The sequence below is a fragment of the Sorghum bicolor genome, chromosome 3 (genome assembly GCF_000003195.3).
Source record: "Sorghum bicolor cultivar BTx623 chromosome 3, Sorghum_bicolor_NCBIv3, whole genome shotgun sequence".
Lineage (NCBI taxonomy): Eukaryota > Viridiplantae > Streptophyta > Magnoliopsida > Poales > Poaceae > Sorghum > Sorghum bicolor.
In genome coordinates this window covers 66495729-66519041 of record NC_012872.2, presented here as the reverse complement: position 1 = coordinate 66519041, position 23313 = coordinate 66495729, and the positions used below count along the sequence as shown (strand labels likewise).

Sequence of the window (23313 nt, the reverse complement as noted above, 5' to 3'; positions counted from 1 at the left end):
AACTACCACTAGCAACAGAGCATATTCAACAATCCCCCTTCTCTAACCCCTAATAAGAAAAAAACTATTATTTTAGAGGTCTTGTAGCTCCAGCAATTCACGAAACCCAACCCCAATGAGAAAATTTGTTTCTTAGTCCCTCAAATCACCACCGCTAAGGGCATGTTCAGCGTGTCTCTTCGTGCCGTCTGTATACCCATAATTTTGCAAAAAAACCCTTAGCAGAGGCAAGAGACGGGGAGCTCGTCGTCTCATGAAGGGACGACCCGAGCTCGTGCTCCCAGAAGAAATTACCGCCTAGAGTGAAAGCCCTCAATCCCGTGCGGCAAGAGGGAGCGACGATGGCGCCAAACTATTCTTTTCTCATCTCCTTTCCACAGCCTATGAGCCTATTGCCAAGCTTCTTCTCCATCAAATCAATTTTCTCTCACCTCAAATAGACGCTCATCTGTTGCATAGAATAGATGAAGACACGAGTGCTCTGGCTGATGCGAGCTGCGCCGGCGAGCCCGCCCGACCGCCGGGAGCCGGCTGCACTTGGGCCAGTCCACCTTGGCCGCCGCAAAACACACCGATGAGCTGCGCCATGAGCTTCGTGTGAGCTTCAAAGGATAAGCAGCGTATGAGCGTAGTACTGCGGTGAGCAAAAGGAGGAGCCAGGGGCATGTGAAGTGCAAAGAGTATCATGCAGCTTTTCAGTTTCTACAGACTACATGTTTATCTACGTGTTCGCCTCTCCGTCGACGGCTATATGATTAGGAGTAGCACGCTAGTGTGTGTGTTTGGAGTTTTTTTTCCTGAAAGTGGAAAGTTTGCATCATCCCTTGTTTATTTTCCCCTAACATTCATTCTTTACATTACGAAGTTTGATGGGTCTACTTAATTAGTGCGAAGGGTTGTTTGTTTCAACCAAACCGCAACATAATGGTGTACACAATAATGTTCACAATTGATCTTGGCAACATATAAAGCATTAAATTGTTTATAGACGACTTACTGTCTTTGGGTTGTATGACTTGTCTTTTTAGTTGTTTGTATAATAAATTTTAGCCTCTCAGAGACGACCACCCGTCTCTGGGTTGTACATGCCCTAAAAGGGACACCTCTCCTCTCCCAATCCACTATTTTTCTCATTGGGATTGGATTAAAAGATCTTTAAAATCGCAAAACATGTTTTGTATCTCCTCCAATAATAAGTTTTTGGGGTTGCAGTTTTTCTCCTGCTGTTAGAGATGGTTTAAACTCTCCTGGCTCTACCATGAACTTTGAATCTTTTCGTCCATTTTTTTTTGAAATAGAGGAGCCCGCTGAAATTTGGAAGAATTCAAAGTTCCAACAAAAATAAAAATCTAGGAGAAGGTTAAACATGACAGTCGTTGGAATTTCAAATAACATCAATCAAGAGGAAAAAAATAACAGTCTCAACAATTGTTGACACGGGAAGAGACGAACTAGCTGGGGGGACGCCAGCCCAGTCCACGAGGCCGGCGTGAGATCCAATTGGCACGATCGTCTCCTTCCTTTCGGCCGGCAACCTCCGCCATTAAGAAGCTCTAGAGCACACACTCACGGGCAGCGAGAGCAAAGGAGCTCTGACACGCCACCATCCACGACGCTACAGCCCAACCGCTCCTCTACTCTTCTACTTTTCCGCAGAAAAAGCATGCGTCGGCGGCATCGTCTCAACGGCTTGGCTACAGTCTTCGCGTGCACTCTTAAACGTCCCCGGCCGCCACCTAGTATACGCCGGCGACGCACACTCACGCACAGTAGTTACAGTTGTGCTCTGTCTGGCCCGGGCCGCGTCGTGATCCATGGATCATATCATCACCAAGCGCGCCACGGAGAGCGATCGCAACAATGCCGACGGGCAGCCGCCGCCGCCGCCACCGCTGCTCGACTCGCCGCTGCCCACGCCTCGCCGGTCGTGCGTCTCTGTCGAGGCGCTACGCACGCGCTGCCGCCGCGACGCGTCGCCGCTGCGGACGCAGGTGCCGTTCTCCTGGGAGAGCTCCCCGGGCGTGCCCAAGAACAGCGCGTGCGGCAGGGACGACATGCACAAGAAGGCGCAGGCGATGATGCCGCCGCCGCCGAGGCCGCCGCCCGGGCGCCTGCTGCAGCCGTACCTCGCCAGGAACTTGTACTACGGCAACACCAGCGAGGCGAGCAGCGACGACGACGATGACGACAGGTCCTTCTCCGACGCGCTCGACAGGATCTCCTCGCCCGAGCGGACCGGCTCGTTCGACCGCGTCACGTCGAAGCGCTTCGAGGACATCTTCGTCGGCCGCACCTCGAGCTTCGCCAAGGACCGGACGCGAACCCGACACCCTGGCGCGGAGGCCACCGACTCGTCGGCGTCGGGCAGGCATCCGAGACAGCCGCGTCGGGGCAGCACGCGCCGCGGTCACGACGAGGACCGTGACCGTCGGTGGACGCCTAGGATCGTCAACGACAGCGTCCCCATGCAGCTGATGCAGCGGATCAAAATGGACGCGGACGCCGAGGAGATGACCCCAAGAGCCTGTGGCCTCATGGTGTTCTTCCCTTGGAGCGCAAAGCCAGCGGTCTGTGGGTTCAGGAGCCCGGCGGCGCAGCACGCGACGACGACGACTCGCGCCAGAGCCGAGGTGCCTTCACCTTCGCACAGTCGCAGGGTCACCACCACCCTGCGCGACGTCATCAAGGAAGATAGCCAAGCCGATAGCAGCGACATGCCGCCGCCGCCGCCGCGTGGAGAGAAGAAGAGGGGCCGCGACCGCGACGACTTGCCGAGCCGTCGATGGGGCGTGTCGTCGTTGCTTGACACGAGCAAGAAGTACTGCACTGACGCCCGGAAGGCTCTGAGCAAGCTCTCCATCGGACTAGGAGCGGACGGCGGCAGCCCCAGGATTAGCGGCGAGAACAGGAGCGGCAAGCTGCACGGTGGTTTCTCGTCAACGCCGGCGACGCCGCCCGCAAAGTTGACGCAGCTGAAGGCTAACAGAAACTGAGGTGGCTTGAGTGCAGAAATTATCTGCACTTATAGGTATGCACATTCTATATGATCTGATGTCCTGATAGATAGAATAAATAAGGAGTATACTGTATATTTTTGTGAAGTCTTGTGGGTAATCCTATTACTGTTGGGATAATGTGCACAAACTGTCATTTTAGCATGTTATTAGTTCTCCGATCATAAAAAAATGTAAGGGGATACATGGTTTCTACCTCTTTTGTACAGTACAATGATCATTGATATATTGATAGAAGTGGTAGCTGTTGTGATTCGCTAACAATGGCTCCTCGCCACCGCTGTGGATCGCTTGTGTAACTTGGACACTTTGCCTACTTCCTCTTAATGAAAACGGGTTAAACACTCGATCAAGAAAAAAAAATAGAGGTGGTAGGTCAGAACAACTAGGTTTTGGCAAAAAAACCATCTTATGGTGAAGTCGATATATATATTTGTAATATAATATTAATTACGTACAAAAGTTCTTCTTTTGTCACTCAGTCCATTAAACCTCACTTCCACCTCTCTTATTTTGCCACTCACTTTGATCTTTCTCCCTTTCATGGTTGTCCTTCGCCTCCATCCCTTTTCTTCCGTCCCTTGGTTCGACATTTCTCATTTAGTTTAGAATTGCAAAACTTTCACTATCACCACAACACTCATGTGATGGTCTGGTTGACCTTGATTCATCATTTCTCATTTAGTTTGGAGTTGCAAAATCTTCATTTGCATCGCACTGCTTGTGTGGTTGCCTAGTCGACCAAACTCGAGCCAATGCACGACTTGGCACGCACACGTGTAGCTAGACTTCCACATTTTTTAATAACCTCACAACAAATATATACAATAGCCACTTATTTAAGCTTGATCATTTTTTCATATATGATTAATCCTTTATTGTAATCAGCATTTGTTATGGACCTTATTAGGATTAAATTAAAATAAGGTTAGGTCAAGCTTAATTAAATCTAACAAGATAGCTAGGTAATTGTGAGCTTTAGGGCCACAGAACATGATGTGTGTCTCATTGCAATGCGTGAGCAGAAAGAGATATCTGAAGTAATGAAGTTGCTTGTCATATCGAAAAACACAGTGAAATCGAGCAACAACATAATCTAAAGTTTGGTCTCTGAGGATGCAAACGGCTACAATCGTACCAATAGAAGCACAAGGAGAGGGAAAACATACATGTATACTTGATCTGCTTCACCCTTCACATTTCAATTATCCACTTTCAATTTCAAGCCATGCATGGGAGCTTGCTGCGGTGGTGAAAGAGAACAAGATTCGACCGCTTGCAGAGAGCAACTTGCGGTGGAGGGAGCAGATACAAATGGAGTAGGTGAGGTAGGATGTGGTGACAATTAGGGTACACAATGGTGGGAGGAAGAGACGGAGCCAGAGAAACAAATTAAGGGAGGGAGGAGGGCAAGACAAAGAAAATATATGAAAATATGACCTTCAATAACTTATTTTCTTTAAAATAACTACTTATACTAATGGCTAAAGTAGAAGTATATACAAAAGTTGTAGACCATAGGGGGGCCTTGGCCCCTGCTAGCTCCCCTGGTTACACCACTGTGGGAGGGGAAAGTGACGAGAAAGAGAGGAGGCAGTGTGTTTTGATCTAAGCGCACGTTTGACGTAGAGTCAACGCAAACATGACATGGTCCAAACCCCACTTCATGTCAGACGAAATAACTGTTGCGGAGCCCAGGTCCTAATGCTGAACGATTGGAAAAGATAGGGTGCTATTTTCACATGATTCTGTAAGTAGAGTGAAAATTAGATGGACCAAAGAGACGAAAAGTTGAGGATCAAAATGTGGACTTAATAATCCTTAAAAACATGTGGATAGCAGTTTTTTTTCTTGTTTCTTGATTGAAGACGGAACCTTCTGATTCGGACTTGTGCCATTGTGCACTCTTGTTTTGGCCATGTCCAGCTCAGGGCGCTCGTGGACCTGAGAACCGATTCTGTGCTTGAAAATCTAGCGGCCGACTGCCATTGTTGAAACAATTAAACTAGGAAATGACTACCGTAGGGTTGTGGCCGGTTTACCCGCTTGACCTTTGGTTTCTTTCAGCGCCTACATTCTCTCTAGACCTCACGACCTCTGCCATTTTTGGAGCGCTACTACCTTACAAGTCCACACCAACAAAATGCTCCTAGAAACAGAGAGCATTATTGTTACGAGGCCGCTGGTGTTCCTTGGACCCGTCGTCCCGTTGTCCACACTAGCTTGTTTGTTCTTACGGCCATGGATTATCGGAGGAAGCCCGCGGTGTGCCGTGCCCTTCTTGTGCTGCTCATCGTTGCCTCCAGTGAGCGTCGCTGTCGTCCATCCCTGGCTCTTCCATTGCTAGCTAGCTCCCTGTCGCCATGGCGAGCGAGAGCGAGCTCGGTTTTTCATGTGGTAATTTTCGTGCTGTCGTTTCCCTCGCATGCATGCAGGCGCGGCGGTGTCGATGTCGACTGCGGGCTACGACGAGAAATGCTGGAAGGACGACGACCACCACCCTATCTGCGTAAGCAGTGACTGCAAGGAGACCTGCCTGGATCACGGCCACGTGGACGGCCGATGCTCCTGGCAATGGTCATGGAGGCCGTATTGCCAGTGCCTGTTGGCGGACTGCCAATAGACGGGGGAAAAGCTGCGTCGCATGCATGGCGTCCTGGTTGCCTCGCCGGCCGTCACGACGCCGCGACGACGTGCCGCCGCCTGATCCGATCGATCTGTGCGTCGACGTACGTACGTGTCGGCCACAGGCACGTACGGTACGGTAACGTACCAATAGATGCTTCTTCCTTGTTCAGCTATCATCGATGCTGCTAGTGTTCATGGATTCATTCCGAGATCCAAAGTCAGTACGTACGTGCTCTTGTAAGTTTTCAGCTACTGATGTTGTATCCATGGATCTATTCCGATCAAGTAAGTATGTGCTATTATAAAGTTTTGCTGGAGGTTGTACGTAGCCTTAAACTCGGGCCCAAGATGTGAGGCACATAAGCGCCACTGTGCCGTTTCTCCTGCACCACGACAACCTGCTGTGTCATTTTGTCTCGACTACAAACTGCTGCTGGTTCAAGTTGGTTAGATATGCTGAACGGCTGGACCCAAGCACTGACAAAGGGGGCTAGGGCGCGTTTGGTTACCTGCTTCCGAGCAGCCATGAGTCATGGGTGCATCCGTGCATCCGCGATTGGATGGCTCGGCGAGCGCCAGAACCTTAGCTCGTGAGTCGTGACATGCAAACAACCCCACCGAGACGGGTTAATCTCGTTTTCGTTTCTTCGGAGCCGACTCCCCGGGCGCACACCTGTGGCTCAGCTGAGAGTGAGCACAAATGCGAGCCAGCGAACGGACAACTGATGTGTTAGTCTAGTATATATCTACTCATTGAGTCAATCATCAATCAAACAGATAAAAACGTGTTCCGTGCATCAGGCATGTCTCAACTCAGCGTGGTCCGTAGGAACGAGCCAAGCTCTCCTGGTGACCCAACCAATCATCACGCTCTTACGCGACTACTACGATGCAGCCGGGTGCTGCAGGCCCGCGGCAACGCTACCCCTTCTACAGGTGGAGACTGGACTTGGGCGGGCCTTGTGGGGGCACCGGAGCAGCGGATCCCTCGTCGCGAGAGATCGCCGAGTCCCACCACGTGTGTCTTGCGCCCTCGCGGTCGCGGCGCAACCTCCCCGCAGCTCGCGTCTCAAGCCAAACCGCAAGGTTCCATCCGCAACGTGCTAGCGACCCTTTTTCTGCTCGCTAGCGCCGTTGGGTACTGGGACTGAGAGGACTCTCTGGGAGTGCCGAGTGGCGACCGCGGCAGGGTGTCGCCGCGCGTTGCTCCCCGGCTTGGCCTCCTCCCGTGGCGCACACGTAGCGCCTGCCGACAACCAAGTGGCAAAGTGCCGTACGCTACATGAACAGTCTGCCCTGCCTTCTCGTTATCGTCGTCATCATAGCTCGCACCCGTCGGACGTAGATGAACTGAACTAGTAGTAGTCATTAGTTCAACACTTCAACTAAAGTTTAGGTTTACGTGGACGACTGTAAACTTATGTGACACCAAACAGCCATTTCGGCCTTAAACTCGACAAAGAAAACAGTCACTGTCATTTTGATTTTTTTTTTTTTGAGTAGTCAGAGCATGGAAGCGTAGAGCAGGGGTAACAGTAGAAGAATTATGCTACTACAGTACAAAGCATCGGTCCAATCTCCGGTTTGGAGCTTTCCGGGGGAGCTCCAACCAACCTGAAATCTGCCGCTCGGGAAAAAAGAAGAGGCGCCATTGCCATTATGTGCAGAGCGAGAGTGTACTATCCATACTGACCTTCAAACCTTCAACGGCAACTTTGCCCACTGTATTCCGTATCGCATTCAAACGGCCAGGGGAAACGAAGAATTTCTTGCCTCGCCTATTCGCCGTTGCGCGATGGGCGTTTGGCGAACACCTAGCGGCAGCTTTCTTAAACTTTGGCAGCACTCTTAACCAGGCAACATCACAGCAGGTCACCAACCATTCCAATTTCACACAAATGCACGCATACTACAATCCTAACGGTCAATTTTTGCCCTGTTTACTTCCACCCAAAATTTTTCAAGATTTCTCGTCGCATCAAATTTTTAGACGTATGTATGGAGTATTAAATATAGACAAAAATAAAAACTAATTGTACAGTTTAGTCAAAATTGACGAGACAATCTTTTGAGTCTAATTAGGGCACTCACACTGCAGACTCTACCATAGAGTCTAAAGTTATTTATTACCTCAAACGATGTAGACTTGGAGTCTAAATAAGACTTGGAGTCTTATTTTTTCTATCTCTTTCTTCAATAAATATGTTGCCACATCAGCAACATACCATAAATAATATGTAATTAATTGTCTTGGACTCTGTGATAGAGTCTTGCATTGTGAGTGCCCTTAGGCCAGTCTCAATGCATGTTTCATAAGAGTGTCATGCACATTAAATAGAGTGCCACGTAAGCAAAATTGCTGACTTGGCATGGTCATTAAATGAAGGAGTTTCATGAGATGAGAGAGGAGTTTTATCACCATGAAACTCCTGTGGCTCGGTTACCTAGTTTATTTCTTGTCAATTGTGTCATGAAACTATGCATTGAGACTGGCCTTAGTCTATGGTTGGATAATAATTACCACAAACAAACGAAAGTGCTATGCTAAATTTTTTCGTTGAGGAACTAAACACGGCCAAAGATACTATGCAATTAGCTTGTTTAAAATTGCACGCAACTACGGGACCGATACATACACTTCAATTAAATCTCAACTTAGGCTAGTCGCATCCTTTTACCCAAAAAAGTTATTTTATCAAACACACTTCAGATCTGCCTCCAGCGTACGGAGTAGCTTAGGAACGAAAAAGGCAAAGATGTAAGGAACAAACAGCTGTTCTAAATCCTACTGCAACAGCCACCGTTGGAGGCGTTGATTAGCAAATGCTAGAAAAACTGCAAATGGCCACATTCATATTTAGCGACAAATTAACCCTAGCTACCAATTAAGATTAACAACTACACACACGGTTCGTTTCTTATCTCAAGTTTGGAAAGCATCTAATAAGGTTATCAGGTCGTGACCTCTTGGATCTGGGCCGTCAGACGTCCGGCGGCGAGCAGTCGGGGCATCGGACGAGGCCGTTCTCGTTACAGCCGGCGCAGGTGCGGAAGCCGCCGCCGCCCTTGACGCTGTACCGCTTGTGGCTGCCATTGCAGCTGCCGCAGAGCACGTACCGCTCGCCGCCGCACCGGCCGCAGACGGCGAGGGAGGAGGCGGCGACGGCGCCGGCCACGACGCGGCGGAGCTCGCCGGCCTCGTGGAGGCGCCGGACCTCGTCGGCGCCGCCGAGGTGGCGGCCCCCGACGAAGACCTGGGGCAGCGTGACGCGCCGCGGGGACGCGAGGCGCGGGAGCAGCGCCGCCAGCTCCTGGAGGTAGCGCGGGTCCATGGCGAGGTCGCGCTCGTCGACGGCGACGCGGAGCCCGCGCAGGATGGCGCGCACGGCGCGGCAGTCCTCGTACGTGCTGCGGACCACGTGGAGCGAGGTGAAGTAGAGCACTACGCGGCGGTCGGCCTCGGAGGCGCCGCCGCCGCCGCCGCCGTCGGCGGCGGACGGCGGCGCCTGGAGGGTGCGGAGCGCGCGGAGGGCCGAGGCGGCGACGCGGACCCGGTGGAAGACGCGGACGGAGGAGGACGGGGAGCAGGGCGCGGCGGGCGGCGGGGAGGGCGTGGCGGCGTCGGACAGGAGCAGCGCCTGGAGGTCCTTGAGTGAGGGCGAGGAGAAGGACAGGCGCGGTGAGGCGGCGGCGATGAGCGCGGTGGAGGAGGAAGAGGTGGAGGTGGCGGAGGAGGGGGAGGCGGATGAAGGGCGCGTCTTCACCCAGGGCAACCACATGGGAGGAGATGGGCGAGCGGAGGCCGGAGATGGGGACGAGGGGGAGAGGCGGGGATTTGTTCGTTTTTGCGGGCGGGTTGCTGTTCTGTGGCCCTCGAGTTTTTTTTGGCACGCTCTGTTTTGCGCTCGGATCAGGTTAGGTTTGGAATTTGAAGGGGGAGAGCATTCTCCCTTTTTAGCCCCTGTATTTTTTTTATTTGCCATTCACTTGGAAAGGAACTTGAAAGATTTTACATATCCTAGCAGGTTAAGCCGTTAAGGATAATTCTTCGCCTAAGTATACATGACGCATCGGGTACCCTCGCTTCGAGTTGACTTTTGCTTAGGCCTGTTGAATTGCTTGGCCTAGAGCTAGAGGATCCTTAAGGTATACTGTATGCAACATTGTATAAAGAAATATATTTTCTCCTTTAAGTTTGGCAAGAGTAGAGTACCATGGTAAAGGACATCAAGGACCGGACTAACCTTTCAGGTTCTGTGACTTTTTGTTTATAGATGTCACACTTTGTGTTAGACCTATTAGTGTAAATAGTTCAAGCATATTTGGATCAACTAACACTGTTAAGGCCTTGTTTAGTTCGCGAAAAGAAAATTTTTTTATGTCACATCGAATATGCTAGCACACATTTAAAGATTACGTAGACTAATCAAAAACCAAATTATATGGCTCGCCGGGAAAATGCGAGATGAATTAATTCGTTATTAGCACATATTGGTTATTGTAGCAATTATGACTAATTATGAACTAATTAGGTTTAAAAGATTCGTCTCTTGATTTACAACCAAATTGTACAATTAGTTTTTTCCCTCTACATTTAATGCTTTATGCATGTGCCGAAAGAATCGATGGGATGGGTGAATAGTTTTTGGGTGGAAAACTAAACAAGGCCTAAGTTGCTAATAAAAATTGTAGCAGATCCAACAAGCCAGCTTATTGCTGAACTAATAAAAAACCAACAACTAACCAAAGCAGTAATCCATTAGTTGTCTCTAACTAGCTAATAGCAGCTAATAGGGACATTTACATTAATAATAACCAATAACTCACCTAACTAGCTATAACCTAAGTGGTTCTCTATTAGCCATCTTTTTATTAGCTAGATTTATTTTTCTATTAGCTAACTAATTGAACTATTAGTAAGAGTTGTTTGGATTCACAGTGGTTGGATAGTTGGTTGCAGGTGGACTATTAACACCCCTCCACTAGCTAAAACTGTTCATTAGCAGCCCCCTTAGCTAATACTCCCTCCACCCGCAAAAGAATTTGGTGTGTTAAGATCTTCACCTACCAAACCCAGGTGCTAACTATTATTACTAATGGCTCGAACATACTGTTATCGTTAGTTGCAATATTTGGTGAATTTGAAATGGTCATATTCCATCCCCAAGGTTGTTCAGTACAAGCTTTCAAGGGTTTCTTTATTCATGTATTTGCATTGGTTATTTATGATAACAAATAAAAATACCTTCTCAAATTTTGGAGTGGCTAGATTCACTTGTATAATTGTATTTCTTATTTTTTCTATTGTTATAAACCTTTTAATTTAATTGAAATATAGAACCAATAGGATCTTCCCCCTGGTGTCCGGTGAAAGATAAGGACCAACCCAAAGCTGGCATAGCCTGAAGCTAGCTTGGAGCCTAATAAATTACCTCCTCCATCCTAGAATATACATTTTTAGCATAGTGTTAAGTTAAACTTTCTTTAAATTTGACCAAATTCATGTAAGAGATACTAATATTTGCTTTAAGTAAATATATATAATTAGGTTGATTACCATGAGATATATTTTTGTAGTATATTTCTTTATATGGTTATAAATGTTGTTATTATTTTCTATAAAATTAGATAAAATTTAAATAGTTTGACTTGGACCAAAACTAGAGTTGTATTGCACGTATCGATTCTAGGACAGAGGTACTACTGAGGTAAATTCTTGGAATTTTTTTTGCTCCTATATGAATTAATTTGGCTGCTACTCTTTCCCTTTAATCTTGAATTCTTTACTTGAGCAAGAAACATGAGTCGTCTAATAAAACTACATAAATCATCAAGTATGTTTAAAAAAAGTGTTGCTTCATTAATCATCGCATGGACTGCGTAACTTGGTATAGGATGGAAAACCAGGTGCTTTTATAAATAAACTTTGTACACATCGGCCGAGATTTGCAGAGAATTTACACGAAAAGAGTTGATCGATGATGCACAAAACAATATAAACAATAGAGTTGCGTCAACTAACCATCATACTGGGCTGTGTACATCCTTATGTAGAGGCCGGATCTTATATCCATTATCTTAAAAAAAACTAACCATCATACTGTGATGTCTGAATATTTGTCAAACATCGTCACTAAAAGATGATGGACCCTTGTCACAGTGTCACCCTAACATAGGCCTTGTTTAAATTCAAAATGATTCTAGATTTTCACACCATAACACTTTGTTTGTATTTGATAATTATTGTCTAACCATTGAGTAACTAGACTCAAAAGATTTTATGTCGCAAATTACAGTCAAACTGTGTAATTGAATATTTGTTTATCTATATTTAGTGTTCTATATATATGCCGTAAGATTTAATGTGACGAAAAATTTTAAAAAGTTTTTTGATTTTAGAGGCCATAGCATGTGCTAATTCCAGTCCAGGGAAATGGAATGCTCGCAAGGTGAATACGGAAGAGCGGGGGAGGAGGGGTCCGCCGGGCGCCCTCAGCCGTTGGACGCGGTGGTCGGTGCTGATTCGCAGAAAGCATGGCCCAGCGTGTGCGTGTCTTCTCTCTCTTGTTCTATACAATACCGTAGAGTCACTGATGAGTGTACCCTGCTGTTTCTTAATGGCAAACATGTGAGCTTAGCTTCGTCCTCCCTCCGTCCATTCAATATTTCAGTGCAAACCCCACCACACTGTCCCGGTCCTCGTGGGTCACCTTATCTGTGTGATTGGCATTAAAGCCTGTGTGTGTGTGGATGAAAACCTAATCACAAAACTAAGGTTGTTACCAGTGATGAGTGTTTTAAGTGATCTTGTCAGCTCCATCATTATTAGTAGTTCTTGTATACAATGATGAAATACGTAGAGTGTAACTCATGACATGTTGGCTTTCCCAGTGTCTCCGCCGCTGGTTGGCGCAGCACAGTGAAATTATTGCGTGTCTCCGCCACCGCGTACTGTACGTGCAATAGGACAATCAACGACGCAGCAGGCCTGGCTGGTGCACAGCACTGTGAGGCAGTTTTCCAGATCGAATTCGCTGCTTGCCTGTTTGTCTGGATCGCACAGCTCCCCTGAACCGCCTCTGCAATGCAACGGCTGTCAGCTGGCGACTACCGAACTGCCACTGTACGCTACACGTTGGAGGTCTGGACTGGACGGCAATGCTTCCAAGCAACGGGTGACGAACGGAGAGGAGGGTGATGGCAACCAACAGCAAGGACGCCACCCGCCAGTTTCGATCTCCTGGTTCCAACTTCCAAGGGGCAACAGTCTATCTTGGCGCACGCAAACAAATCTTTGCTGATTTTTACCTCCGGACAGGTGTTTAATTAGGAGGTTGGAAGCCGCGCTTAGTGCTCGATCCCAGGAGCTACTTGCATTGACCAGTGACCACCGACTGCTCAGAAATACTAGCAGCGAAGACAGCACGCACTCTGCTAGTGTTAAACGCTAGCCGGGGCTATTGCTGGTCCTGCTGCCGGTCCGCCACCATGAGCATCGAGCAGCATGTCAATGCGGCATGCTCCGCCCACGTGACGGTGGGTGCCCCGAAAGTGGAAAGGCTGCACGCTGCAAAGGAGTCTGGAGTCTTGAACCTCACCTCACCTTTGCATACACGCACACGCGGCACACCTTCGCCGTGAAATTATTTGGTGGCGACTGCCCTCCTCCGTCCAACCAAAACCTGGCGCGACCATGTGCATGTCCTGACGTCCTGCACGGCTGCCGCCACCACCGACTTTTTTGGGATGACCTAATTGCGCGCGGAGCAAGCAGACCATTACTGGTCGGTTCGATCAGTCAATGAGCGCTCAGCACTAAGAAAATTGACGACACGATTGACAAATACTGAATTGATTGGTAAGTCTTTAAGATAAAATTGATAAAATTATCATAGACATCTTATTATTGATGAAAATGTTATCTTTCACTGAAAGCACAAAGCACGTAAACTCTAATCCTGTGAGTGTCTTTAAAAGCTAGACTGACAAATCATTGAAATGAGATTGATCAAGTCACTATAGATACTAGTAATTACTAGGCTACAGGCCCTTTGGGGGTTTTTTTACTCGAGTTTTTGTTGTGTCGTAACATGTTTATTTTAGAACCGGTTTGATCCACTATATATTGGTACTACCAATTAGCATCTATGAAACTCTAAACCTGCTAACGAAACTAGTAAGCAGAGCTCTAGCTAAGAGGTAGGCCTTGTTTAGTTCCGAAAAGTGAAAAGTTTTCGGTACTGTAGCACTTTCGTTTGTTTGTGACAAATATTATTCAATCATGGACTAACTAGGATCAAAAGATTTGTTTCGTGATTTACAGCTAAACTGTGTAATTGGTTTTTATTTTCGTCTATATTTAATATTTAATGCATGTGCCACAAGATTCGATGTGACGGGGAATCTTGAAAACTTTTTGGTTTTCAGGATGAACTAAACAAAGCCGTAGTTGTAATAAGTCTGTTAGATCCACTAGCACTAATTTTAAACACTAAATATTAGTATTAGTAGATCTAAACAACATTAATTAAAGACGAAGAAGGTGAATTATATGGAGGGGGAAGGACGTTGAATCCTGAGGTCCTGACGCGTTAGTTGGCGTCTCATTTGTTAGATCCAAACTTCAAACGAATGAGCCCTTGATCATTTTGAAGGAAGAATGGGAATGTGACAGCTTGTAGCAAGGGGCAGACAGCTCCGTTCAATTTACCGAAGTTTGGGTTCGTCGGACCACAAGGTCATCGCCCCATTTGGGGGAACTGGATGCATCGGCCCAAACTAAACTGGGCCTGAAAATCCAATCATATATGCCACAACCACAACATCGATACCTACCTGACCGTCTGAAGTCTAAACCCGATGCGACAGAACAGTAAAGAAACTAGTAAAACTTTGGGTTTATCATTGAACCAGTGATATATTTGTCTAATTTATCTACACATCACCGAACGCATCTAATCTAAATCGAAATGAAAACGGGTGGATATATAGCTCTTCACATCTTTTATCTTTTATTTTGTAAATTAGCTAAGCAAAAATAAAATTAAAACTCTGCGTTTGCCGGGAGTCGAACCCGGGTCTATTGCTTGGAAGGCAATTATCCTAACCGTTGGACTACAAACGCTGCGTTGAGTATTAACAGCGAGTACATTTTATTCAAAGAAGGAACATGTTTCAGTACAACACGAAACTGCAGTATACGTTTCAGTTAGCCAAGCATTTGCGAGTTTGTGCTACCGCTTCCACATGACGTACGATGCATAAAAACGAGGGGTCAGAGTTGTTGCGTAGCGGCAGGAGACGCAGGAGAGGTTTTTTTTTCCCCACTCCCGAGTTCCGACCGGGGCCTGCGGGCAGAGAGGCCGCGGACGCGGCCAAGCCCCGCTTTTGTGCCGATTCGTGCGCGACAAACGCCAATTTGAGGGGGAGGGCGTCGGCACATGGCTGCCCTGCCCAGCCGCGGCGGCGACACAGGCCGGCCGAGCGAGATCGCGTGAGCCGCGAGGAAGATGCATGGCCTGTGGGGGCCTGGACCCCTGGAGGCCTTTCACGAGGGCACTGTAGTGCGCGCGCTGGGCGCTGGCTGCTTCTTCACCCGGCGTGCGTGAGCGTGACTCGGCAGTCGCCAGCCGTCTTCCGAACGCGACGTGTACTGTACGCGCTCGTACCGGGGCGGCCGGGGGCCTGCTGCTCGACCTCGATCGTAGGCGTAGCTCTGCTCCATCATTCCCCAATGGTCCCCTTGTTTATCATGCAATCGAGGGCCACAACGGATCCAGCCATCCATGGAATCCGCACGGACTTATGTGCGGACCTGTAGTCATCGAAGCTACCTACCGGGGGCGTGCATGGGCGTATGATGTGGTCTGCTCAATGCTCACGCCATCGCAGTGGCACAGAAGATCAACATTCCTTCCTTGCCCATCCAACACAGCCAGCCAGCGTGACAAGAAAAGCGTCGCCCTAGGTAACCCATGCTGCATCGTTCCACTGCCCCGGCCACTGCTTCCATACTATAGTCTCTCTCGTGCAGGTGCAGCGAGCTCCCCTCTCCCCTTCGTTCCAAGAAATGGCCGCGGCGGAAGCAGCAGCCTCCTCCGCGCCAGCTCCCGAGCGTCGTCTCCTGGAGGTGGAGGAGGACGAGGTGGTGATCGACTTCAAGCCCAACGCCAAGTGCCGCGCCGACCTCCGCCTCCGCTCGCTGCACCCGTCCCTCCCCGTCGCCTTCAAGGTGCAGACCTCCTCCCCGCTCAAGTTCCTCGTCAGCCCGCCGCGCGGCGCCGTGCCGCCGCTCTCCACGGCGTCGCTCCGCGTCGTGCTCCGCCCTCAGGCGCACCCGCCGCCGTCCTTCCCGCGCTCCCGCGCCGACCGCTTCCTCGTCCTCTCCTCGCTCTCCGCCGCGCGCCTCGACTCCGCCGTGGGCAGCGACGACGACGACGTCAGCGCCGTCCGCCTCCGCGTCTTCTTCGGCGGGCCGTACCTGCTCCGCCTCGCCGCCGACGCCGGGGACGCCGCGGCCGTGCGCCTCATCCTGCGCAGGCAGCCGCACCTGCTGCCGTTCCTGGACCACCTGCAGGCCGCCGACGCCGCCGAGCAGTGGGCGCCGCTGCATGCGGCGGCCGCCAGGGGGGACTGCGGGGAGGTGAGGCGGCTGGGGCCTGACGCGCTGGCCGCGCGTGACCGCGAAGGGAGGACGGTCCTGCACGCGGCGGCCGCGGCCGGCGAGGCCGAGGCGGTGGCCGTGCTGGTGGACATGGGCGCCGACACGTCGGCGGTCGACGCGCGCGGGAGGACTCCGCTGGACGTCGCGCGCGAGAAGGGATACGTAAGCGATCCACTTCGAATCTACCTGCTTGTCCTTGTTACTGTCCTGTACCAACACTCACTCGCGCAACGAATTCGGATGCTGCTTCTTTATTAATTAGCCGGACAACCCTTGCGTTAAAACCGCATATACTAACCTGTCACTAACGAACAGAAACACGAGAAGAGACACAAGGAATCACGCCATGGACCAGCCTCAGTCCGCACGCAACGCAACTTGGCTTTACGTGAGCCGCGTAGGTGTGCTCGTGAATCATGATAGGAACGGGCCGAGAGCAGGACGTACGGGCGATAGTATTAGCTAATTAATGCAAGGTTATTCCTCGTCCATTTGGTGTGTGTAACGGCGGTGTTGTTTTTGCTGAGTGGTGCATGCAGCAAGAAGTGGTGGACGTCCTGGAACGGTGGGAGCTGGTGATGACGGCGGCGAGGCGAGGCGACCTCGGGAGCCTCGAGTCCCTGCTCAGCAAGCGCGCGGCCGTCTGCGGGCGCGACCAGTACGGCCTCACGGCGCTCCACCTGGCGGCGATCAAGGGCCACTGCGACGCGATCGCGCTGCTCGCCGGGTCGGGCTGCATGGACGTCGAGTGCGAGGACGTGGAAGGGCACAGGCCGCTGCACCTCGCCGTCGAGGGCGGCCACGCCGAGGCCGTCGAGGTGCTGCTCGACATGGGCGCCGACGTCAACGCCAGGACAAGGCGCGGCGCCACGCCGCTCCAGATGGCGGAGGCCATGGGGTACGAGGCCGTCGCTCAGCTTCTGTGCGCTAGAGGCGCTGAGGTGGCTGCCGCACCGGCGTTGTGCGTCGCATCGTCGTCTTCGTCGTCCATATCGTGCGCCTGATTTGGTTTGCCGGTTTCAGAAGAGTTGGGAGTGTTGGACGGACACGAAACTGCACTGTACTGTATAGTCTAAAAATAGTTCTGCTTTCTTGGGAGAGAACAGCTCCTTATTTAAGGGGACGGTCGATTGGCTGCCTTTGCGTGCTATACGCAGTGTGCTGGTGGGGAAAAAAAGCATGCAATTGCAGCGCTTTACATGTTGATGTTATTGTTTATGTTGTGTATTACTATGCAAGAAAACATTTACTGTTCCTCACTCATCATATTATTCAGCTTAGAAAATATAAACAAAAGTAGCATTTGGCAAAACTTGGAACAGCAAACTAAATAAACACCCTAAAATTGCAAAAATCAGATCAACAGTAGTACACAGATTAATCAGTTCTTCATGCGAATACGATTCCAGTTTCTAGCACGGGAGAAGAGTTAAAATACCAAGCGTTCATGGTCCGCCAATATTTTGCTCTCACTATAAGAGAGAACCGAAGTAAGTTTTGCTCCATATCACAGTTTGCAGCCAACTTGTATGCTCTCAGCTATAAGAGGGAACCGAACTACCCAAGTTTTGCCCCATACCAAAGTTTGCAGTCAACTTTGTAATCATCTAATGTAGCTACGGAGAAAATGAATTAAGCACTCTCCCTGTACTATCCAGAACATCAATGACAACTGAAAGTTATATTTTGTTAGACTATACTATATCAGAATGATACATGATTTAGTTCAGACCTTCCCTACCAGCATTGAGATGTTTTTTTTTCTTGGTTTTCTTTTAGGTATATCAATTCCACACTATTACGAGCACCATGTCCTGGAAAATGATCGAATAAAGGAGCTTCTTCTTCCTGCATCAGATAGATAGACTCAGATGCTAAGTAGATGAATAAGAATAACCGGTACTATTGCTGTTTACAATTGGCGATAGAGTAAACTTTCGGATTAAATGCTTACCAGTAAAAACAAGCACCAATCCACCGGTTGAGGATAAAGACACTATGTCAACAATTTTATACAAGAACTAGAAAGAAGCAACGGCTTCAGGATTAACGCAAGATGGCCTCCTTGCATTGTAGTAGAAATGGGCAATCATTTGAACCAGCTCATCTGCAGTCCTTATCTCTGTTGAATATGTGAAAGACAATCACGTTGTGACTTATTAGTAGAACTCTTGGCAACTGAAACTTCAAGGATCACAAATGGTGGCAATTTATTCAAATTTTCCTTGTGAAATTTATTAAAGTTTCCTGTTTTTGAGGACTTTTCATGGAAAACAAATTGAGAACAAAATAGAGAAATACAGGAGGGGTCTCCTTGTCATCTTGACACTGGTGAGGAAGGGCCTGTTTGGCTGGTAGAAACCACAAAAAACCCTGCCAAAGGATCCAAATCTAGGCGTTTCAAAACAGAAATAGGCTGAAATGTTTCTCCTTTTTACATTGCAAGTACAGGATAAATTACTCCAAGAACCAGTTAGCCAAACGATTATCCAAGAAACAAAAACCCTACCAAAGAAACATTTCGTGGATAATTTGTAACAAAAAAAAAACTGTTTTTCAAGAAACTGGATCCCTACCAAACGGACCCAGAGAATAGCGCTGGAGATGACGTGGAGGGAGTTAGAGAGGAAAGGACTCCATCCATGCCTGTCACGCCCGCTATGTGAAAAGCTCCTCTGCCTGATCAAGAACATACGAAAACCATCCCCATCTGAGTTCCTCAACTCTTCTCTGTATCTCAAGGTGTCTGCCAAGTAACCTTCATCCAGAATTCCAGATGAGTGCTGCTCCAGCAGGATGGGCCAGAAGCCCAACAGCATCCTTCCAAGCACTGGTGTTGCAGCCCATGCAGAGCCATTGGCCTGCATCTGTTCAATGTCAAGGACTGGTGTTTGGTGGATTTCAATTGGGTTGGATTGGTCCTGTGTGTTGGTTCTAAACTTGTCATCATTTCGATCACTGACTGTTTTGTGCATCAGTGTGACCTTGCACAGATTGAATTGATCACTGCTCCTCTTAAGGTGTACGCAATAGCTGGTCGTTGTGTATCCATGGTGGTGTTGTGTTACATCTCCTAGGTATCAAGCTTGTCTGGCAGCCTGCCACAGGGCAGAAGAGTGGTGTTGTATCTCCAAGATAAAATACCGGGATCCTGCAGCAACAATGGGAGTGTAACTGTTCTCTGGCACAGTGATAATCATGCTTCACCATCTGCTGACTTTGACTGTGAGACTAAACTCCATCCTTTTTGCTTATCGATGATGTTGCACTAGGAACTAGTGGACACCAATTAGTATATAATGCATATTATTGGTAAATCAGAACAGTAGCAGTAATTAAATAAGGCAGAATGGTGTTTAGCTGACAGTGCAATGGCACAAAAAGTTGTTAAGTGAGAACTTGCTGTCTCAACAAATGCATCCCAATGGATGCAGTAAGTTCCCAACATCTATTCCCGGAGATAGGACACCATTTTCCTACAATCTGTAACAAGACATCCGACAAGGTTGAGGACCGGGAGATAGGACGCACGTGCCAGCCAAGTCCACACATCTCAGAGAAGAGTAATCAGGACTGGTCACACCAACAAAGAAAGCGGTCCACAAGCCAACTGGATTGAAATCAATGCAAACCAATCCAGCCAAATCAAATTCACTAACATTTGTCCACAACACTGTACTGGTAGAGCAACCAGCCAATCAGGACACACAAGTAGTGCTGCTAGAGAGTGAATATGTTAAGAGGTGCTCCCTAACATGGCGCAGAAAACCAAGCATGAGTTTCAAGCAACTTTCTTCATAGAAGTCTTTTGCATAGCAGGATGGATCATTTGGATTGGAAGCAAAAGAACTCTCATTTTTCAGCGAAGTCTCATTCTTCAAGGCTGCAAGACACCCGGGTCTGTTTGGTTCATGACCTGGCAGGCAGCCTGCCAGGCAGTGATCCTGGCCACCAGGCAACCGGGCGTGTTTGCTTGCATCCCAGGCAAGTCTTCCTGGCATGAGAGTTGTCCCCAACCGTCCGATTTCGGGCACGTCCTGCCTGGGAGTCCACAAAGCAAACATACCCAAATCCAACGGCCTAGGATTGTTGCCTGACAGGCAAACCTGCCTGGGCACAGAAAGCAGAACCAAACACGCCTGAACTTTCACTGCCGTTACACAGGATTCAAGGGCCTTTAGAATTGTCCTTTTGTTCTTGAATTTCCTCTCTTTCTGTAGGTTGTAGTTGTTTCAGTCCTATGTTTCCTGTATAGATCATTTTCTCTTCTTCAATTGTGTAACAATTTTTCACCTCTATTTTTATGTTTATATGTTTTTTTACAACAGTAGGAATTTCCTCTATTATTTTGCCTTTTAAACAAAGAGGTGCTCCCCTGATCAGCACTGCAGGCTGATGTCGCTGGTGCAGTGACGCTGGGGCTGGAACAGAACTGGATGGACCTTTCTGCAGGAGATGAGACCTTTGGAGGTAGAAGAAAATGGAGGAATTCCAACGGAAACCCTGTTCAGGAGCTCACCCGTATGAGCCACATGGGCGTATAAATTGGGCTGGAAATGTGTCCTTTGCTCTATTGTGAAGAGGATCAAGTGACAGATCTCCTTTTCTCTCCAAACTTCTAACCGGAGTTTTCTCTTCCTCCCAAATGTCACAGATGCTAAGTCTGTCTCACCTCTACCTCTCTATTTTGTTTCCCAATTAATTTCCCATAAGAAGAAAGGTAATCCTCAGTAAAACTTTACAGAATTCTCACGAGGACAATTCAAACTATTAAAAATATAAGGGGTGGCTAGGTTAGGGTATTAGTTTGACGTACCTTTTTCTCTGTATAAGATCTTGTTTCCCCTAAGGAACAATAATTGTGGACATTCTCTTACTTGAAGTGCATATGCCAAATCTCTCTCAATATTTATATCAACTTTGACTGTCTGTTAAACAAATCAAAACTTAGGACCTGAACAAAGACCAGAGTAACCCGGCCAAATAATCAAAGATGCTATTCAAACTTACCCGAGGAGGTAAGCGATCTTTAGCATTCCAGTATACCTTAGCAGCCTTTTCCAATTCTTGAAGAAACTTCCAATTGTCAGCAGCCCTGCAAACCACAGCATCATGCAGGGTTCAATACTAAACAATCAAAGCCTCCTGCAAATAAACTAATAAATTTCACCCTAAAGATTGTGAGGAATTCCAGAAAGTGAAGCCTGTTTTGCCGTTTATTTGTCAGTAACAGGACAGTTCTGAATTTTCTAGGCTTGTTTGATTCAGACTTCACAGACATCCGGATTAACAAATGCAAGCTTAAATGGTGGTTGAATAGCACAAGCCGCACTCCAAACATAATGCCAACAGTTTACGAATCAAAATTAGATAGGGATGGATGATTTTTACCTGTTGTAGCGCTCGAAGACTAGGACGACTAAGGGGCTGGGGTGGAATGCGAAGCTCTCCCACTCCAAGCAATTGATTTCCTTGACCCACCCCTCGTCGACCTCCCCTTCCCAATCGATCTCCACCCCGTCCACCGTGACATTTCTGATCGAGTGCTTGTCGAAGTACTCTGACGCCCGGATCCCCCACCCGACATCAGCATCCAGCGGCCAGCTCGGGTCCTCTTCTTCCACCACAGGCTTCTGTTCTCCCTCTCCCTCTCCCTCCTCCTCGTCTGGTACTTGCTCCTCCTCGGCCTTTGGCTTCAGGATGTCGCCTTTGCCCTCGAGGACGTCGGGGTTGCGCTCCCGGATGGAGGCGAAGACCTGCTCGAGGCGGCCGCGGACGAAGTCCTCCACGGCCACCGCTTCGCTGCGGCGGCCACGGCGCGGCTTCCGGGGTTTAGTCCTGGGGAACCCCGCCTCGGTGGAGTCATCCGGGTTCCGGCTGCGGGCCTCATGTGTGGGCTTTGGTGGTTCGGGATTCGAGGTCGGCTTCGGAGGCCGTGAAGACGAAGAAGACGGCGGAGGAGCGGATGAGGCGAAGATGAGCTTGCGGCGGCGGCCATGGCTGCAGCCGACAGGGTTCCAGCTGGCGCTGGGGGTTGAGGGTTTAAGGGCGGTGAGGGTGGGGAGACGAAGCATTGTGCGCGGCGAGAACGGGCGCGAGTATGCGGCGGGGTTTCGCCGGCCGGCGGGTGCGCTCGTGCTATCCGAATGATGGTTTCTCCTCCGCCGTTGGTTTCGTGATCTTCTCAAATCCAACGGTGCTAGCGCTTGTAGCCTCGTGCACCTGCACGCAGCACGCTGCACGCATGACGAATGTGAGGAACCTCCAAAATTAGAGCAAATGGAGTTTTTCGTATTGATATAAAAAAATATTTTAGTTCTTTCAAGTAGATCTTTATATATTATATCATCCACTATTCTCGATTTCTCGTTCTCTAAAAAATAGAGAACTGTGTTTTCTATCTAGATTCCAAATAAGATATAGAAGTTGAGTTATCGAACGGTGATGCAGCGATTTTTATTACAATAGCTCTCTCAATAAAGATTTAGACAATGAATTTAAGAAAACTACTTTAGAGATGCTGCTATCGCCACATAGCAAAATACATGGGCTGTTTATGCGTAAGATACATCCATCGTAAGAAGCCACTAACCATCACTTGTCACATACCATGGTTCTCGGGCTATACCTGAGCAAATTGGAGCCTGACGGATTTTGACTCGCCCACAAACCTTACTGGACAGAGCCTGGACACAAATCTCATTGCCTAGAAAATTTTTTCTTGGCCTGAACCTGGTCCGGAATACTATGGGCTCACACATTTTATGCTTTTGAGCAATCTATGTGTGCACACCGATAGAGGGAGTTTCACAAACTTTATCATGTCCCCTTTGCCTACATTGTAGTGTGTTGACATAAATTATGCACTTATCAACAAATACTAGATCCCCAGGGGCTCAAAAAGACCAAGACACAAAGTGGAAAGAGGCCCAGACAGTGAGGCCGACCAACAAAGTCAACTATTTAGTTTTGACACTCGCTCTTCGTCCAAAAGACCCATGAACAACT

General features: G+C 48.6%; 4 protein-coding genes and 1 non-coding gene across 7 annotated transcripts; 2 read left to right on the top strand and 3 right to left on the bottom strand.

The window, feature by feature from the left end:
* Positions 1760-3249, top strand: LOC8057744. Its single transcript, XM_002458661.2, has one exon. The coding sequence runs from the start codon at positions 1815-1817 to the stop codon at positions 2991-2993; it is 1179 nt and encodes a 392-aa protein (XP_002458706.1). The 5' UTR covers positions 1760-1814; the 3' UTR covers positions 2994-3249.
* LOC8085418 lies at positions 8286-9795 on the bottom strand. The gene has a single exon (XM_002456533.2). The coding sequence runs from the start codon at positions 9623-9625 to the stop codon at positions 8624-8626; it is 1002 nt and encodes a 333-aa protein (XP_002456578.2). The 5' UTR covers positions 9626-9795; the 3' UTR covers positions 8286-8623.
* On the bottom strand, positions 14695-14766 carry TRNAG-UCC. Its single transcript has one exon. It is a non-coding gene; the product is annotated as a tRNA-Gly (tRNA).
* On the top strand, positions 15232-17523 carry LOC8057743 (receptor-interacting serine/threonine-protein kinase 4). The gene is made up of 2 exons (XM_002458660.2): positions 15232-16467; positions 16845-17523. The coding sequence occupies exons 1-2, from the start codon at positions 15712-15714 to the stop codon at positions 17307-17309; spliced, it is 1221 nt and encodes a 406-aa protein (XP_002458705.1). The 5' UTR covers positions 15232-15711; the 3' UTR covers positions 17310-17523.
* On the bottom strand, positions 17683-22465 carry LOC8085417 (thioredoxin-like fold domain-containing protein MRL7 homolog, chloroplastic). Of its 3 annotated transcripts, none has more exons than XM_021457201.1 (5): positions 21697-22465; positions 21352-21400; positions 21122-21233; positions 18260-18427; positions 17683-18153 (listed from the first exon to the last, which is right to left on the bottom strand). In XM_021457201.1, exons 1-4 carry the CDS (start codon positions 22377-22379, stop codon positions 18327-18329), a joined length of 945 nt encoding a protein of 314 aa, XP_021312876.1. In that variant the 5' UTR covers positions 22380-22465; the 3' UTR covers positions 17683-18153; positions 18260-18326. The 3 variants fall into 3 exon arrangements, with proteins under 3 accessions (XP_021312876.1, XP_002456577.1, XP_021312875.1); XM_002456532.2 differs by having other exon boundaries at positions 21316-21400; positions 21697-22464; XM_021457200.1 differs by lacking the exons at positions 17683-18153; positions 18260-18427 and adding an exon at positions 18515-19456 and having other exon boundaries at positions 21316-21400.

Coding starts and splice junctions, on each gene's coding strand:
- LOC8057744 (XM_002458661.2), top strand. CDS start 1,815: ATGGATCATATCATCACCAAGCGCGCCACGGAGAGCGATCGCAACAAT.
- LOC8057743 (XM_002458660.2), top strand. CDS start 15,712: ATGGCCGCGGCGGAAGCAGCAGCCTCCTCCGCGCCAGCTCCCGAGCGT. Junction 16,468..16,844: donor TCGCGCGCGAGAAGGGATAC/GTAAGCGATCCA, acceptor TGGTGCATGCAG/CAAGAAGTGGTGGACGTCCT.
- LOC8085418 (XM_002456533.2), bottom strand. CDS start 9,625: ATGGCAAATAAAAAAAATACAGGGGCTAAAAAGGGAGAATGCTCTCCC.
- LOC8085417 (XM_002456532.2), bottom strand. CDS start 22,379: ATGCTTCGTCTCCCCACCCTCACCGCCCTTAAACCCTCAACCCCCAGC. Junction 21,401..21,696: donor GTCTTCGAGCGCTACAACAG/GTAAAAATCATC, acceptor TGTGGTTTGCAG/GGCTGCTGACAATTGGAAGT. Junction 21,234..21,315: donor AAGATCGCTTACCTCCTCGG/GTAAGTTTGAAT, acceptor TTTGTTTAACAG/ACAGTCAAAGTTGATATAAA.